Source organism: Pelodiscus sinensis, chromosome 2, assembly GCF_049634645.1.
Source record: "Pelodiscus sinensis isolate JC-2024 chromosome 2, ASM4963464v1, whole genome shotgun sequence".
Taxonomy (NCBI): Eukaryota; Metazoa; Chordata; order Testudines; family Trionychidae; genus Pelodiscus; species Pelodiscus sinensis.
The window spans coordinates 209,664,532-209,682,506 of NC_134712.1; the positions used below are offsets into that span (position 1 = coordinate 209,664,532).

General features: G+C 39.5%; 1 protein-coding gene across 4 annotated transcripts in view; it reads right to left on the reverse strand.

The window, feature by feature from the left end:
- Positions 1-17,975, reverse strand: part of MIOS (meiosis regulator for oocyte development) — a 23,253-nt gene continuing 5,278 nt past the window's right edge. For 3 of the 4 annotated variants that reach the window (XM_075922324.1, XM_006114507.2, XM_006114508.4), the window contains exons 4-11: positions 16,336-16,593; positions 15,330-15,499; positions 12,781-12,846; positions 10,845-11,003; positions 8,759-8,911; positions 6,949-7,153; positions 3,246-3,375; positions 1-2,165 (exon numbers count right to left, since the gene is read on the reverse strand). In XM_075922324.1, coding sequence (XP_075778439.1) covers positions 2,069-2,165; positions 3,246-3,375; positions 6,949-7,153; positions 8,759-8,911; positions 10,845-11,003; positions 12,781-12,846; positions 15,330-15,499; positions 16,336-16,593 — 1,238 coding nt within the window. In that variant the 3' untranslated portion in view covers positions 1-2,068. The remainder of the gene's footprint in view (positions 2,166-3,245; positions 3,376-6,948; positions 7,154-8,758; positions 8,912-10,844; positions 11,004-12,780; positions 12,847-15,329; positions 15,500-16,335; positions 16,594-17,975) is intronic. The other variant, XM_075922325.1, reaches the window with a different exon arrangement.

The window sequence follows — 17,975 nt, forward strand, 5'->3', positions numbered from 1 at the left end:
TCAGCAGATAAACCGAAAGTACTTTATTTTAAAAGGCAGCATTGGAAAACAGCAATAGTTAACGAGAAAATATTAAAGACATTCATTTCAGTTCAGCATGAGTATAGTGCATGAAAATAATGTAGCTGCCTGATAGCTTGAGCACTAACTACATGTGCTTATGCTGTATCAGAGTATATAAATATTCTAACCTCATAAAATGTTTTAAAAACAGAGAACCATAAAGTAATTTCATGGAAATGATAGGAATTGACAATTCCTAATGAGATCATTTTTACATGAGGAAAAGTTCATAATAAAACAGTGTTGTATATGCTGAATATTCCAGGGCGGGGGGGGGGGGGGGGGGGGAAGAGGGGAAGTATCAATGAATTGTTACTATGGTGGAGTCAAAATAAGTTTGACAGTCTAAAATCCAGCTTCGTGAGAAACAAACCTAAATATTTCAGTTTCTGAACTATATAATTAGGACAATACCTTATGCATTAAGTTCAAATGTATGTGAAATCTACTCCATTAATAATGGCAGAAACATCTGACAATCACAATTGGGTAGGTAGAAAACTATTTCTTGCTAAGAAAAAAAAATCTGTTTTCCAGGTAAAACTTTGTACAAATAAATCAAGAACATTTTTCAACTAAATTGTAAAAGAAGACTAACAACTAGGTAACATTTTAAAGGTAGAGTAAATATATTAAAATATTAATAGGCTTAATAGGTTTAATCAGAAAATGAAAACATGGTCTCGTGATGCATCATATACATAATTTGTAGGGTTTTTTTTTTGGCTTCCTAAATTTGTTGCCAATACAGTGGAATGCTGGTAACCAGCTATGTCTTGCATTATGTTCTGATTTTTAAAGACCAATTTTTCACAGTATTGGCAATACCATATCATTTTATTGCTAGTGCTCTGTCTTGACATATGGGATTTTTTGAAGTGAAAATAAATGAATGCTAAGAATCAATTTTAATTCATCAGAACAAAAACAAATATATTAAAGTTGTCGTCACATACCTTAAAACATTTTCTTACATGGGTGGTTTTTTTGTTTTGTTTTTTAAAGCACAACAAAAACACAAGGACAAAAACACTACAACCAAATATAGCATGGCCAGATAAAATTCAGTACACTCATGAATTTCATTCCTGACTGGCAACTGGTTTTGAAACTGCTGTTGGCCAGAAACTTTACATTGTGCAGTTTTATGAAGGTCCATGCCCACCAGTAATCTGCAGCATTGTTGAAACATGAAATGCACCCATTCAAATTCAGTTTACAAGAGCAGGTAATGGACACTGAATGTTCAGCATTTAGAAAATCAAATCTCCATATTCTGAAAAATGCTAGGCCAGTAATCATTTTATTTGAATCTGATTAACTTTTAGAAAGCCCCAGTTTTGATGATGCTTTGGATGCACACAGTCATTCATAAAAATCAGGATTTGTAGTTGATATTCCACTTTTTAAATGCAATAATTCTTCAAACTAATTCATTTTTCTTAAACAAAGATTTGACATTTAAACAACAAGGAATGTGTAGTTTAAACTTACATTGAAACGGTGTTAGTATTAACAAAATGTGAATTATTTTTGCTATGGATTTTCTTGAAAAATATCCTGAGAGTATAATGGGCCATAGTTGGGCCGGTAGAGGGCGGGGGGGGAAGCTACAGCACAACTCAGGGTTTGTCTTACCAGTCTTCAGTTAATCTATTTTGAAAGATCAGAACTCATACTAAACACATGTATAATATTGGCTCATTTTGAATGGCAGATTCAACTTTTTTTTCCGGTGTTTCTCTGAAAATCTTGAAGGATGCTTTGAATTTCAGCAAAGACTGTGGAAACATTTCTAAAATAATCTGCTTCAACCCACTTGACGATGATCCACATGGCACACTTAAAGGCTCATTCCAGCAACATCTGGCTCTGTAAAGTTCATCGAAGCTATTCATACACCAAATTGCTGATTAAATCATTCTAGTCATTTTTCCACTACGAGTGAGTCCTAAGTTACCTGTTCTAAGGCTATGAAGGACATCTATTAAGCCCACAATTTGTTTTATGGCTGAACAGTCTCTGCTGGGATGAGATTCCCGGTTGTATCCAACTGCATACATTTACATGAACAGGCAGACACTGGACACTCAGTATGGTCCCTGGAGGAGAAAAAGGAAATTGAGGATTATAAAATTGGAAAGTAACAGCTTGGTAATCTCAGTCCTATATTTCCAAAGCGTAGATCTGAGCAACAATTTACATCAAAGAGAAATCAATAGCTGAACAGAATTTGGAAATAGTAATAAAGCATATAGGATAAATCAGCAATAAGTTATCTGAAAGCAGAAGACCAGTCCTTTGCAATTATATGAAAATATAAGTAGAAAGGACACAGAAGCTCAGAAGGCAAAGCTTCACACTGTCAACTGGAAGTGGATAAGGTTAATGACGTTATCTCCTGTGTCTCGCAAGCATCGTTTTCAAAGATCTTTCATATATAGAAAGATTACATCCAAAATTTAAGTTCAAGACAAATTAGTCAGTAGGGAGACAAATTGGGCTCAAAACACTCTCAGCAGTATGCATCAGCTATAGGTGGTATAGCACGATGCAGCCTTTTATCCAACTAGCAAGTTCTCCATTTTGTCAGACTGCTTCCTTAGGCTGCCAGCTTCCCTTTTGGTTGGAACATCCTTATCAAATGTTGTCCCACACAGGAATTCTCAGTTCTTTGATCCTTATATCAGGATATATCTCCCCCACATCTTTCCAAAAGAGAGCCATCTAGCAGTACCAATATGCAAAAGACATACATGGAAGAGAAAAAGTTGGTTCACCCTTTTTGCTGTTTGTGCTGAAAGCTATGCCCTACCAACAGTCGCAGAGGGATTAACTGTATGACTGCCCATAGTATCTTGTAATCACACACAACTGTATTGAATCCCAAGCAAATGCTCAGACTTTCCACTGTGGGGTATTAACAGAAATCCAGATCGGACGACACATACATAGCAAGACTTGGAAATCAAAGATTCAAAAAAAATCAGGGGGTGCAGACTTCAACCTGAAATCTCAACCTTAAGTTTAGTTTACTTGTGCATATGCTTTAAATTATATTTCAACACAATATATTAAAAGAGTATGCACTATTTAATAAACACAGCCAAAAAGGTATATCCCATATGGCACATTAGACCTGAATTATATGAAAGGCTACATGTTTAATTTTGTCAGTTTACCTGAACCAGCTGAGCATGTGTCCAGCATGACCACCATGCCTGCAGTTGTGGCACCATGTAAACCAGTTGTTGAACTGGGCTAATTTCTTGTCCTTGCTAAGATCCACCTTTTCATCTGACTTTGAAACTCCTATGGATAGATAAGAAACTTTCAGACAAAAATTGGTGCTTCATTAGAGTATTAGAAAACTTAAAATAAAATTGAAATTGGAGCTTTATTTGGAAAAAATACATTAAACAAAAAAAAATCACCCCAATACAGGCAGTCCCCGAGTTACGCGGATCGGACTTATGTCGGATCCGCACTTACGAACAAGGCGCTCTCGCCCCGGAGCTCGCAGGCAGCGGGACTGCCCAGAGCGCAGTGGTCCCGCCACCTCTACCTCCGGGGCGAGAAAAGCTGCTCCCGGTGCCTCTGGTCTGCTGGGGACCGTCTCCAGCAGACCAGGGACACCTGGAGCAAAGCCGCAGCAGCGGCAGGGTCCCGCGCCTCTGAGGCTTTGCCAGAGCAAAGCCTCAGAGGCACGGCACCCCTCCGCCTCCCCAGCTTTGCTCTGGGTGTCCCTGGTCTGCTGGAGACGGTCCCCAGGAGACCAGGGACACCGGGAGCAAAGTCGCAGCGGCGGCCAGAGCAAAGCCTCAGAGGCGCGGCACCCCGCCGCCGCTGCCACTTTGCTCCCGGTGCCTCTGGTCTGCCGGGGGGGGGGGGGGGAGGGGGCGCGCAGCTAGTGCGCCCCCCCCCCCCAGCAGACCAGGCTTTTGTTGTGAACCCTGGGGAAGAGCAGCTGGGGTGCTGCCGTGTTGGTTCTGCAGGGACCTACCTGGCAGCCCAGCTGTTCTGTCCCAGGCTCGAGATTCAGCCGCTGTTGAAACTGATCAGTGGCTGATTCCAGGAAGCTGGGGGCAGAGCAATTCTGCCTCCAGCTTCCTGTAGTCAGCCCCTGGTCAGTTTCAGCAGCAGCGGCTGAATCTGGAGCCAGTTCCGACTTACATACAAATTCAACTTAAGAACAAAGCTATAGTCCCTATCTTGTACGTAACCCGGGGACTGCCTGTATAAGTGAAAATTAGTTCTTTAATCTTGAAAGCTTTAGCTTTTTTCCATATGGCATTTCTCATTGGAGCACAAATATTTTGAAATATTAGTTGTTTACAGTGTTGCCATGTGTATTATATGAATGGTTTTTTGGTTTTCCCAATACCGAGATTTCATGAAATCTATTGAGAAACCAGAATTAGGGATGTTAAATTTAGTTTAATCAGCTAGTCAATGGATTTTCTATTGACTAGTCAATAAGCAGAGGAGCTAACTCTGCTGCAGCTCTGCCTTTTAAATGTCTTAAGAATCATCAGGCTCTTAAGACATTTAAAAAGGCTGGAGAACAGCAGGGGGACCCAGCACGGACTGGGCCAGCTGATTCCCAGCTCACGCCAGGTCTCCCCTGCTGCACCTTAAATGTAAAAAGGCTAGAGTGCAGCAGGGGAGACCCAGTGTGAGCTGGGATCCAGCTATCTCAACTCATGCTGGATTGCTCTCACTGCACTTCCTGCCAGCTCTTCATACATTTAGAAAATAGAGGCACAGTGTCTGGGACTGGGCATGAGCCAGGAATCAGCTCCCCCTACTTTTCGGCCTCTGACAGATGCTGCAAGGGAAAGGGGGGGGGGAGAGGAGGGGAAGCAACTAGTCAAGGGACTAGTCGACTATCCGATAAGCTTTTGCTTATCTGATAGTCAAATCAGTTGCTTACACTCATGTTCTAGCTAGGGATGTATTTGCAATACAGTTCTATTATGTGATTTTATATAGAGTCACTTCAACACTAACAAATAATTAGCAAAATTAATGTACCAGGAAATAAAATAAGCCATAGAATTCTATTTAGGGCCCTACCAAAATAAGGGCCATGGAAGAGATGTCACTGTCAGTGGAAAAAACTGGTCTTGTGTGCTTTTTACCCTATACAGGATTTCACAGGGGAGACTAGCATTTCTTAATTTGGGATCCTGACTCAAGCAGGAGTTGTGGGGGCAGGGTGTCAAAAAGTTAACTTTGGATCGGCTGTCACAGTACTGCCAGTTCTAGGTCAACTTCAGAGCCAGGTGGCCAAAAAGAGTAGCAGCTGCTGACTGAGGGTCCAACTTTGCTGGCAGCAGCACACAAAAGGGTAGCAATATCATGACATTCTATCCTTCTATCTGTGCTGCTGCTAGTGGTGGTGGTTGATTTCAGACCTGGGCTCCATGCCTGCAGCCACCACTCTTCAACTGCCCAGCTCTGAAGGCCATGCCTCAACCAGCAGCAGCACAAAAGTAATGGCAGCAGCATTGCAACTAACTGATTAATCATGTAGTCCATACCAACTGTATCAACTACATGATTAGTCAGTGAGGGGCCCCACTGCAACTCTGCAGTTGAAATGTAGGAGGAGCTGGATGCCTTATCTCTAGCCTTATTCTGGCCTGCATATTTATACCTGCCTCTGGAAATTTCCGCTACATGCATCTGACGAAGTGGGTCTTTGCCCACGAAAGCTTATGCTCCAATACATCTGTTAGTCGAGAAGGTGCCCCAGAACTCCTTGTCACTTTTGCAGATCTAGACTAACACGGCTACCCCTCTGATAAGGAGGTTTTTGTACTCTGTAAAAAAAGTTAATGAGCTCCCAACAAGCCAGGATTGTGTGGGAGCTGTGTACTGCAGCAACTGAGAGCACACAGGAGACAGCCCTGTCACAAGGAAGAGAAGAATAACTGTTTGGAAAGTTTCACTTTAAAATAAAAAGCACTTAATGTTTAAGTTTAAGTGTAGATTAATCTTATTCACACTTCATGTTGTAGTGACTAGCTGGCTAAACTTTCTTGTAAAGCTAAATAGCCACATTTCAAATAAGTACATAAATGCATATGGATATATTTATTGCTTTAGTTGCTGCCATTGCCTTTTCTCACTCTACAGTTAAACTTTGTGTCAATAATAAAGGGTAAAATACCATTTACTGAAGTGGTATTTTACCTTTGTTTACACGATAGTGTGACATTCTTAGCAATTTTACAGTATTTTTCTATCTCGAGATCACTTCACAAAATATATCAAACTAATTCTAACAACCGAAGTATTATATTGATTTTACTAAAGCAGAGAGATCAAGTCAAGTCATTTTCCCAAAATCATAAAGGAAACTGAGTTAAAGATTTAAAAAAAAAAAAAAAAAAAATCAAGAATTCTTAGTTCTTCCCTGTGCTTGTTCAGATTACTAGACTTACACCACTCTCATGTGTGACTAGACTTTGGAAGGATAAAAATCTTAAGCTCCAGGTTACATACATCACCACAGGCAGTAGGCGCAATAAGACAGACACTATGCTGTAATGAACCTTATCTCCTACGTGGAGAGCGTACTCTAGCAGCAAGAGTATAAAACTTTCACATTCATTGAGGGAGTTGGCAGCTTACAGGAAAAGGTCAGAAACAACTAATTTTGCATGTTGTCAGACATGAAATAATTGTAATCAGGTATCGCATTACTGAATTGGGTGGGATTTGAACCAATGAATATTTCACTTAATTAGAGGTATTTCAAAATACTTAAGACTAGAAAGCAATACAAATGTAATAGAATGTCATTAAACAGGGATTGCTATCAGACACCTTTAAATAGTACTGCATCATAAAAAGGAGTTACTTAAAATTGTGCCATACCAGGACAGCTGGAAACTGGAGTCCCCATATTTATTAGGCAAAGTGCACAGCGTGGAAGAGGTTTGCGACAACCAGGACAGCTTGTAACCTTTGACTTGGTTGGTGAGCCACTAACTCCATATTGACTAAAACCTCGGCCCTGATGAGGTATGGCTGAGCAGCTGTAAGAGATTGATTTCCCACAGAAATTGCAACTCACAAATACCTAAAAAAAAACAGAGAGAGGAAGAGCTAAAAATAATGATACTTGCAATAGGGTACAACCAATACAATTCATGAACATAACTGAGATGAGAAGTTTATGCATCAAGAATACACAGCTGACAACCAGTTGCAGAGTTTAAAAAAAAGTGTCAGATTTCTAATTCAGTAACAGCAATTTGAGTTTGTAAAAAATACACATAGGAGGAATGGACATCTGAGGTTCTAAGAAGAACAGGAAGACAAACAGATCCAAAAAGTTTGAGAATCCTGAGAGGTACAAGACTGTAGAATTCTATAGGACACTACTGATTCTTGTGTCTTCAGCCATCTAAAGGTATTTTATATAGCTCTTATACACCAAAAAGATTCAGTCCACTTTTTAATCAATATTTGTTGCCATTACCTGTAGGAAAATATTGAAACGTGATGAAGCATGGAGCTCAATGGCTGCTGCAATTTTAAATGATTATTATAGACTGAAAAAAGTGCTTTTCCTATAGCAAGTGCTGGAAATCAAAGCTATTGAAAGACGTGTTTCCATTCTACTTATACAATGGTTAAAAAAAATAATAATGACACCGAACAAAGAGGAGCTTTAATCGATGAGTTGGAAGCGGATTTCCCCACTTTTAGGGGGAACTGGATTTTTAAGTGCTAGTTTCACCACCATTTATTAGCAGCTTTGTGTTTCATTTCACTCACTGCTGCTCTTTCAGCAGCATTTTCAGTATGGCCTTAAACCAGATCTTCCCTTTTTGCAGGTGGAAACCAAGATGTGACTAACAAGGACTGACTGAGTACATGCCTCACTTCCCTGTGCATTTGTGACAGACAATATCCTGAACAAGTGTTATGGAATGAAGACAATTCAATAAGCTAAGTTAAATCTTACTGAACAAACAAACAATTAAATATCTTTGAGGTATATTACAAATTGTGTACATTATTCTGGCACTATGTGTACCTTCTCTCTTAATGGAAGAAATGCATTAGCATCCCTCTCCCTGTCAGCCATCACCTTCTCCCCCTGGTAAAAAGAGATAAGATTCCTGAATTCCAGGAGGATCCCAATCCTTCGAGAATGGTTGGGAGGACTGCGCCGCTGAGGCAACATCATAAGGCTGTGCTAGTTCTGTGCAGAAGTTATGATGAACACGTGAAAGGAAACTAGTTAATCAACATTTAACATCTCTAATTGATTAGTCGATGGATTCCCATCAATTATAGTAGTTCATCTGGACTTCCGCATTCCACTTTTGAAATGTGCAAGAGCCCCAGCTGGGACTCTTGTACATTTCAAATTTAGCCACCGCTATGCCCCTGCCCCCTCCCTTGGAAGTGGAGCTGGGGGGGGGGGGGGGGGAGGGGGGAAAAGGAGGAAGAGGAGAAAACAGCTTTTAAGCCAGGTCCCTCCAGCATCCCCTTACAGGCAGCAAGGGGTGGGGGAATGACTTGTCAATTAGTTTGTCAACTATCTGATAAGTTTTGCTTATCAGATAGTTGACTAGTCAATTAATCGCTTACATTCCTAAAGGAAACTGCATGGATGAAATGTTGAAAAAAAAATTAATTTTATCTTATTTAAATGCACACAAAAATGGATTACCTGAGCTAGAGGTTTTGAACTGGGATCCAACCTACTTCTGTGGATGTCAAATTCTGCTCGTTTATGCCAAAACCTCCATGCATCTAACAAATTCCTGTAGTTTTCAATCCAATATTGAACCCTCTCATCCTTAAGTATGTCAGATGGAGAACCCTAAGGAATTAAATAAGTCACTAATATATACAAGTTTCTCATTATTATGCAGTAGAAGATCTGAAGCAATACAATATAGGATGACCAAAGGAAAGATTAAAAGAGAATAAAAAAAAAGGTCAGCAAATATGAACTATAATGCAATACTACTCTTGTCATTCTGTTCAGTGACCGATGTATAGTTGTACCAATCTTAGTTGGGGTATCATGTACATGTAATTGAAGTATTCAACGGTAATAGTAAACAAAACTAAATTAGCATAACCACAATCTTTTACATTTCTACATGGTGCTTTGCAGGCGCATAGTACCTTTACAAAAACAATTCCCACTCAGGGAAGCTTACAATTTAAGCAAATGAGATAGGCAGGACAGCGAAGTATACCATAGGCCAGGGGAAGAGTATGTGTGAAAACACAGCTGGTTTTTTTTGTTTTTTACAGTTGCTATAGTAACATGGCACAGAACGTTCAGGTGTTTGTTTTCTTTTAAAATAGTTTCATCATGGATGTTGTACAAGAGAATTGGGGGGGGGGGGGGGGGGAGTTGAAATATAAGGGAAGAGAGTGCCTGCATGTTTACAGGACCTGAATGGTATGGATGTTAAGCAGCGGGTAACTGACTAATCATGTGTACTCTATACAAATTGTATTGAGTACACATTTAGTCAATAAGGGGTCCCCGCTGCGGTTCTGCAGTTAAAATATAATAGAAGCCAGGCTGCTCCTATTACATGTAAACTGCAGAGCTGCAGCAGGTGTAGGTCCAGGACCCAGCATGAGCCAGGACTCAGCAGTCGCAGCTTGTGCTGGGTCCTGGACCACCATGGCTCTGCCTCCCTCCCCTCTCCTACTGTCCCCTGGTACCGAAGAGATGGTGTTAGGGGGAAAAAAACCCCAGCTTTTAAGCTAGGTCCCCCCAGCACCAGCTCCCCCCCTTGCTGCCTCTGATACAGCAGCAGCAGTCCGGGGGGGGGGGGGGGGGGAAGAGAGGAGGAGGAGAGGGAGAGTGTGTAGTCATGTAGTGAACTAGTCACTTACATTCTTAGTCGATGGGCACTCAAAATGTAGAACACAGCACAGCAAAAGTGATATTAGGTTGTGACAGAATGCAGTCAGTCATACCTATCTGTACAGAACTTACTTTCCTCAAGCTTAAGTCTGTCAGACTGGAAACACTTGCACTCAGGAGACCCCTTAAAAAAACCTACATCCCTAGGGCTTTAAAAATAGACCAGACACCAGAAGACTAAACTCACAATTCAAAATGTAAGTATGAAAGTCAATGGTGTTGGTGCAGCAGTGACTGCCAGTGCAATCCAGAACCAATGATATGGTCAGAATCCAATTTCCCAGGAAGTCAGAAAAGTACTGGGACATTTATCAGAGCACCATCCTTGGATTCTGCTTCGGAACTTAATCAGTACAGGCTGCCCCTGATTTGCAATGTTATCCCCGGAACTGATCGCATCGCAAGTTGGGGGCATCATAACTCAAGCCCACATTTACGATGGCGTAAGTCGGGGGATTTTGACCCCTTCCGCACTTATGGAAAAGGTCGGTAAGTGCAGGTGGTTGTAAATCGGGCCATCGTAAAATGGGGGCCTCCTGAACCTCTGACTAGACAGAGCTGATTGCACAGCTTCACAGGTGATTAGTCAGCTCTGCCTAATCAGAGGTTAAGGGCTCCATGCACTAAACTGACTGGGTGGGGCTCATTAATCACCTATGAAGCTGTGCAGTTTAGAGGGAACATGGATTCTAAGGTTTTTCCCCCAGGAAGAGCAAGAAGGATATCTACTTCTCAGATGCCAAATGAAACTACATGTTTTAGATATGAGAAAAGGGATTTTTCACTTCACTACATAAAAGATTGCTATAATGCTATAGAATAATGGAATATCCTGAAAATTACTTCAGAGAGAAATACTAACCTGTAGCATACAATAACTTGCTGTCTGGACATCCCCAGTTCTATCAACATAACTTTCCATTAAGTCCACTCCATCTTTTGTCAGTCCTGTCAGCAGAATTCCTTCCAAATTTCCAGCATCTTTCAATTCATTTGTCAGCTTTTCAATGAATCTATTCAGCTACAAAAATAAAGGATTTCCACCTTCGTTTTCTACTCATGCAGTTTCAATGTGATCATTTTAGCACATTCCAACCTTTCAACATTTTGATTAATTTCCTCTCTAAGAAAGAGGACTTCAGTCAAAGAGGTATCTGCTGGACTTACACAGAAAAATGCATATAAAACAAAAGCATCCACTTCATTGCATCAAAGTCAAAATCCTGCCCAATATACTCAAGTTTCCTCAAATGGTGGGAACACAAAAGAGGAGCCATTATTTTAGTAATTTAAAATATCTTTTCCCACTAACAACCTACCTGATTCCTCTTGAAACTGCAAATATTTATTCCTGCTCTAACAGTACAAAACGTGTTCTGTAGTTAAGTCTTTAGTGATTAATACACATCTCCTTTAACTCCCCCCCGCCCCCATGATTAGACAATTTTGTATAGTTTGAACAGATTAATTTGGTACAGGCATGTAGAAAATATTTAACCAGAACATCTCGATAAAAAAGACTAAATAAATTCATATGCCTAGATAAGATAATTAAAGAATGCTTAATTTTTGTTTGTCTGGCTCATACACATATGGTCAGGTTAGCAAAGGAGAAGACACAGCAACCAAGACAGATTATAAAAACCTTCTCCACACACTTTGGCCCTGATGGAGCCGCAACAGTTGTAACTGTAGAGCCGCAACAATTTTTTGCGGTTACAGTTACTAAGATATTCCCCCCAGGCCGGGGGGGGGAGGGGAGGTTTGGGCTGGCAGCCAGTGCTCTACTGCTCCTCTCCCTGAGGAGCCCCGTTACCCCAAAGTGCATCAGAGGCAGCAGCATGAGATGGCAGGCTGCTTCCCTGTGTGCTCTTCACTTAAAACTCAGATGGGTGCGCTGGAACTGAGCCAGCCAGCCTGAGTTTTAGATGCACAGCATGCAGTGGGCCAAAGAATTGTTGTGGATAACTGGGGCTACATCTACACTACACCCCTCTGTCAGCTGAGGAATGTAAATGAAGCACATCGAAAGTGCAAACGAAGCAGGGATTTAACTATCCCACGCTTCACTTGCATAATCGCGTTCGGGCGCTGTTTCGAAGTGCCATTTTGAAACTGAAACCGCAGTTTAGACACGGTTTTGCAGACAGCAGGGAAATTTTTCGACAGATCCTATACTCATTTTTTGAGGACTACAGGATCTGTTGAAAAAAGTCACCCCGCTGTTGGCAAAACCGCGTCTAAACCGTGGTTTCAGTTTCGAAATGGCACTTCAAAACAGCGCCAGAACGCTATTATGCAAGCGAAGCGTGGGATAGTTAAATCCCTGCTTCATTTGCACTTTCGATGTGCTTCATTTACATCCCTCTGCTGACACAGCCTGGGACTGTTAACCAACAAGCAATGACTTAGTTAAATGGTGAGCCAACTAGCTGCTGACATCCTTTATACAGAATCATTGCCTATGGTAAGATTTCATTATAGTCTCTACTACAAAATAGCATATCTACAATTTTGTAGTATTTCAAAATCATGCTGTCCAACCATTTCCTCATCTCCAAATATTTGTAATTAGAATATACATACTATTAATGCCAAACAAAATGCCATGAAAATATGACTAATCACAATTGGAAATCACACTAGAGGTATAATCTGAATCAGATTATACAACAGTTAATTTTTCTATTTTCAGAAAGATACACATTCTGAATAATGGAAGTAATAATGCACTTCCAGAATTTTCTATAAAGAATTCTGACAAACTGTATCAGCCTTTATTCAAAACACATATTTACCTGTGCATCACTGAGGAATTTACAAGCAAATGCCACTCTGTCTCGTACTGCTACCTTATTCTCATACTGCGGGAGGGAAAAGAAAACAAAAACAGACCGACGTGCGCTAATTTCAGGCTTAAAATTTACAAATCACTCTCTGCTTCTAAATCAGAAGATACTATGAATTTAATTATGCTTAGTCATAAAGCCACTATCAAGGCAATCGACCAAGATGGCAAGAGAGCAAGATACAATAGCCACTCTTCAGTCTACAGAAAGCTGACAAATCAGTGGTAGTTCACAGTACTTCCAGCACATTTAAGGGGGAAAACATCCAAACAGCAGAGATACATACAGGGTGAAAAAAAGGAGAAGGCTGGAAAATGTGCAAGTGAGAGAACCAAGATGAGAGGATGATGTAATGCAGAGGAAAGGAGACCAGGCAATTAAATACCTTGTTTTTCCAAGAAAAACAAAACAAAAAAAAATCATATTGAAGACATTAATGAACAACAGAAGTCAGATTATTTTACTAGTATTACAGTAGCACTATTGAGACCAGTGCCCATTAGACTATGTAAGAGCTTACAGGCTCAGACTGGCTACGTCTAGATTGCATCCCTTTTTCGTAAAAGGGATGCAAATTAGACATATCACAGTTGCTAATGAAGCGGTGATTTAAATCTCCCCTGCTTCATTAGCATAAAAATGGCTGCCGCTTTTTTTCGGCACGGAGCTTGGCCGGAAAAAGTGCCAGTCTAGACGCGGATCTTTTGGAAAATAAAGCCTTTTCCTAAAGATCCTTTATCCCTTATTTTAAGAGGGATAAAGGATCTTTCGGAAAAGGCTTTATTTTCCAAAAGATCCGTGTCTAGACTGGCGCTTTTTTCCGGCCAAGCTCCGTGCCGAAAAAAAGCGGTAGCCATTTTTATGCTAATGAAGCAGGGGAGATTTAAATCCCCACTTCATTAGCAATTGTGATACGTCTAATTTGCATCCCTTTTACGAAAAAGGGATGCAATCTAGACTTAGCCACTGATTGTACTCATAAGTTAACAGCTATCTTACAGCTTCTCTAATCGGTCATCCATGCAGACCAAAAGCCCAAAGTTAGCACTCTTAACAGTTACACATAAACATTCCGTGGAAAAGCCATATACTTAAGAACAGTTTCTGCGCTAGACAGGTTCAAATAAACAATGGTGAAATTATTACATATTGGCAACAAAGAAATTGCTTTCTACAGTCTCGATAATATTTTAACAAAAAGACATTTGTAATTCTAACATTTGTCAAGGCAAGCAAATTGCTTTGTGATTTCTTTTTTTGTTACTAGGTCTTGGTTGCATTAAATCATTCTCGTCCAACCCCATTCTAATGGACTATCTACATCAATTACCTCCTTTTAAAAATCCTACTGTCACTCTTAGGTCAATACAATCTTGTGATCCAGATTTTTCAGGACAGCAAAAAGTGTGACAGTGTCTCTGTCCTTGGAAATACCAGCCTCTTTTTTTTAAGTTAATATGGGAAAAATTCAAAACTAGCTTTCCAATATAGCTTATTTTTTAAAATTGCGAAATATCTTCCCTCTATTTCTTTGGCCTTGTTTTAGTTACTTTTTAACCACTCTTATTATATCCCTATGACTGGTTTTTAGTGCTTTGGTGGATTAATAGGTTACTCTACATACTGCTGACCCTCCTTAGATTTCCATTTGCTCTTACTTCCACACATCCTTGGGAGACTGCATATTTAGTGGAAAAGAGAATATTGATTTCATCCTCAATTTATGACTGTTTTTCTTTACAATGTCTGGGCAGCTATCCCTCTGATTCCAGTTAACATTGATCTTTACACTGGGCAGAATAGTTTTGTTTGAAATACAAGGCATTTTCTTGTCCCCTACCTAGCCACTGAAAAACTAAATATATCACCTCTGCAATAGTTCAGATATCTTGTGGCCCAGTGAAAGGAAATGGAAAACAGGATTTTAACCAGTATAGGATTACCTGATACTATGTCAGCTGTGGTAATACATTTTCATTTGCTTTTGACCACTCTGCTTATGATTTTTAAAATTTTTTTGACATCCATTTTCTAGCAAATTTTAAAACCGAGAAAATTAAGCATTCCAATTCACTCGAGAGAATACGGCTGAGGGGGGAGAGGCTGATTAATTTATTCTCCTCTACTTTCTTAATTTGCTTTTCCTCCTCACTCTTATTTGCTTCTCTCCCAGCTCAATTATTTTCTTAACATCTTCTCTTTAAAATATAGCTTGTCCTACTGTTTGAAAGAACTACTCATACAGTTTTACAAGTTTATAATTAAAGAAAAAAATCTCTTCATTGACACATTTTTAAAATAATTGACATTTTTAGCTAGAATTTTATTCCATCATTTATAGCTTACTCATGAGATTTTTTTTTAAAGGAAATATACATGAGAAAACAATGAACATCAGGAGGAAGTAAACAATAATGAATTACATTTTTTTAATTCAAATTAGATAGGCCTCTGTGTATTTATAGAGAGGAGGGTTAGCATAGCAAAAGTCTGCTTACCAGAACTCCATCATATGAACCAGATTCACTTGTCAGAAAAGCAAACATGGCACACAAGTAGGGGTTGTTTAACTGTAATCTTAGAGTGCTGCACATTTCTCTCCAAAGGGAGTTCTTCTCATCCGTATATCCAGATAAGGCCATTGCTACCACATTGAGATTCAGATCACCTGATCATCAAAAACCAAGTATAGGTATCAAAATGTAGAAGCATTTGTCCAATAAGAACTTTGCTTCATGGTCAGAATATCAGCATATGTGAGCTATTTCATATTATTGTAGTTTTCTTGCTTCTTGAGTCACAAAACATTAAATGCTAATGAAAAAATAATCTTTCCTAGATACGATATTTTCTATGGGATATACAGTAGACTTCCAATAATCCAGAACCTATGGGACCTAGGTGGTGCCGGATTATCAAATATGCCAGACTATCAGAAGGTACTATAAACTGGTTATATACATACACTGTATACATTATGTACTGTATATAAAGTGTTCTTAACCCTTTTCATTGTACATACTGTATACAGTATACTGTAATGTTTTAGTTTTTTTAAGCCTTTTTTATCCTTTTTGCTCAGTTCAGCTACTGCCGCTGTTACCTTGTCACTCATTTTTTGCTGAAGCTCACTCACTAGGCTCTTGCCATTTTGATGCCGGACTATCAGGAGTGCCGGACCATTGGATACCGGACTATTGGAGTTTTACTGTATTGTGTACAGGGCATGAAGCTGTCACGAAAAAAAGCAAGGAATGAAGACCACTGATCCACTGAAAGAAGCGAGTGACAGTTAAATACTAGAAGCGAGTTAAATACCAACATGGGGCCCAATCCAACCCTCACTGAATTAAGTGGGTGTTGTATCAAGGGTGGGCTGTTTTCACTTACTGCCATCAATGCCCAGATTGGTTTTCCCATGGCAGGGAAGCCTGGTTTAGAAATATTAAGGCAAGATATCCAACCAAGCCAAAAAAAATTTTTTTTGAACGCACAGAAACATACCTTTTCCAGAAGAAGCTCCTTTATTTAGGATCTGTATTGCTCGTCGTATGTCCAAGTTGAAAAGTGCTACAGCAGCAGCTCTCTCCCAGTCTCCTTCTTGTTCCAAAGAGTTTAGAAAGGGCTCCACATCTAAATCTGTTCCCTTCTTTATCCACCCACAGAGCTGCAAGGCCAGTGACCTCTCCTCACTTAGATACTGAATAATATCTGCCTGCCTATCGGACCCACTCCTGCTATGCCTCATATTCTCCGTTGTTCCTACAAAGAAACACAATTTAAAATTTGCCAAACAGTTTGCAACATTTAATTCCAAGCTTCACTGAAAACAAAAGCTAGTTTCACAAGAGAACATTTACTAAACTTTCGTTTTGGCATTTATATAAAATTTGTTGTAAATGCAGTAAAAACTCTGCTTTCCAGCATGCTGGGGGAATTGGGGAGTTAATTGAATAATTTGGTTAACACTTATATTGTACTAATGGAATAACAAATTTCAAAGACTTAGAATACAATAAAATGAATACCAGTATAATATTATAGTTTATTCACCAATACAGTATTAGTACTGTACTGCAGAGTAACTGGTTTCTTGAAGCATTTAGGTAAAGCTGTCAATACACTAGGTTATCTTATGACATGATGTATTACGGGCTGTGTAGCTTGGAAGGAACTTAGATCTAAGAGATTGGGCTGAATCTATAATGAATCTAGAAGCTGCTTTTTTGAATATATCCTCTATTTCTGCCTCTTTTGCATGGAAAATATATGACTGCATAACATGTTGGTCAGTATACCAGTCCCGATTTCTAGATTGAAAGTTTGTATTGGGAGCGATCAGAAATACTGGATAATTGAGCTTTCTGGTTAATTAATTGAGTCCCAGAACACAGAGCTTTTACTATACACGGCTTCTTAATTATCAGTTTAATGTGTGTGCTAAGACAACTTGATTGGAAAGAATACAAGATTCTTCTTCACTCTTAAGTGATTTGTAACAAGATTTTCAGATTTGGAAAAAAAAAGCAAGTATTAAGCTTAAAAAGGGAAGAGGTGACATAACACATGCTTCTATTGTTACTAGTATTCTAGTCTTCATTATTTCTCTCAGCAGCCAAACACATTCTAGGTGCCTTGCAAAATAAAGACATGATTCTTGCTTCAAGGTGCTTGATCACACCTTGTGTAACTTCCTTGAAGCAAGACTGATAAAAATATTTTGCACTTTCAGATGAGCAGGTACATGACATTGTGTGTGTGTGTGTGTGTGTGTGTGTGTGTGTGTGTGTGTGTGTGTGTGTGTGTGTGTGTGTGTGTGTGTGTGTGTGCGCGCGCACACACTATTTGTATTTAAATCACAGTTAAATAGGGTGACATACAGAGAACAAATAGAATGAAGTCTATTTGGCTGCTGCTGCATTCTTATTCAGAAAAATATACTGTCAAATAGTTTAAGCTTTTAAACATCAGGATAAGCAACATATGAAATAAATTTCGTGACCTTTAAGACTGCTACACATTAGCTAACTGTCACAGTAAATCAGAAATGCTAGATGATATTGCAAGAATATTAGTTTAGGTTTACCCTTATTTATCCAAGAGCCAATTAAAAACTGCTGTTTATTCATGCTTCTATATCATTT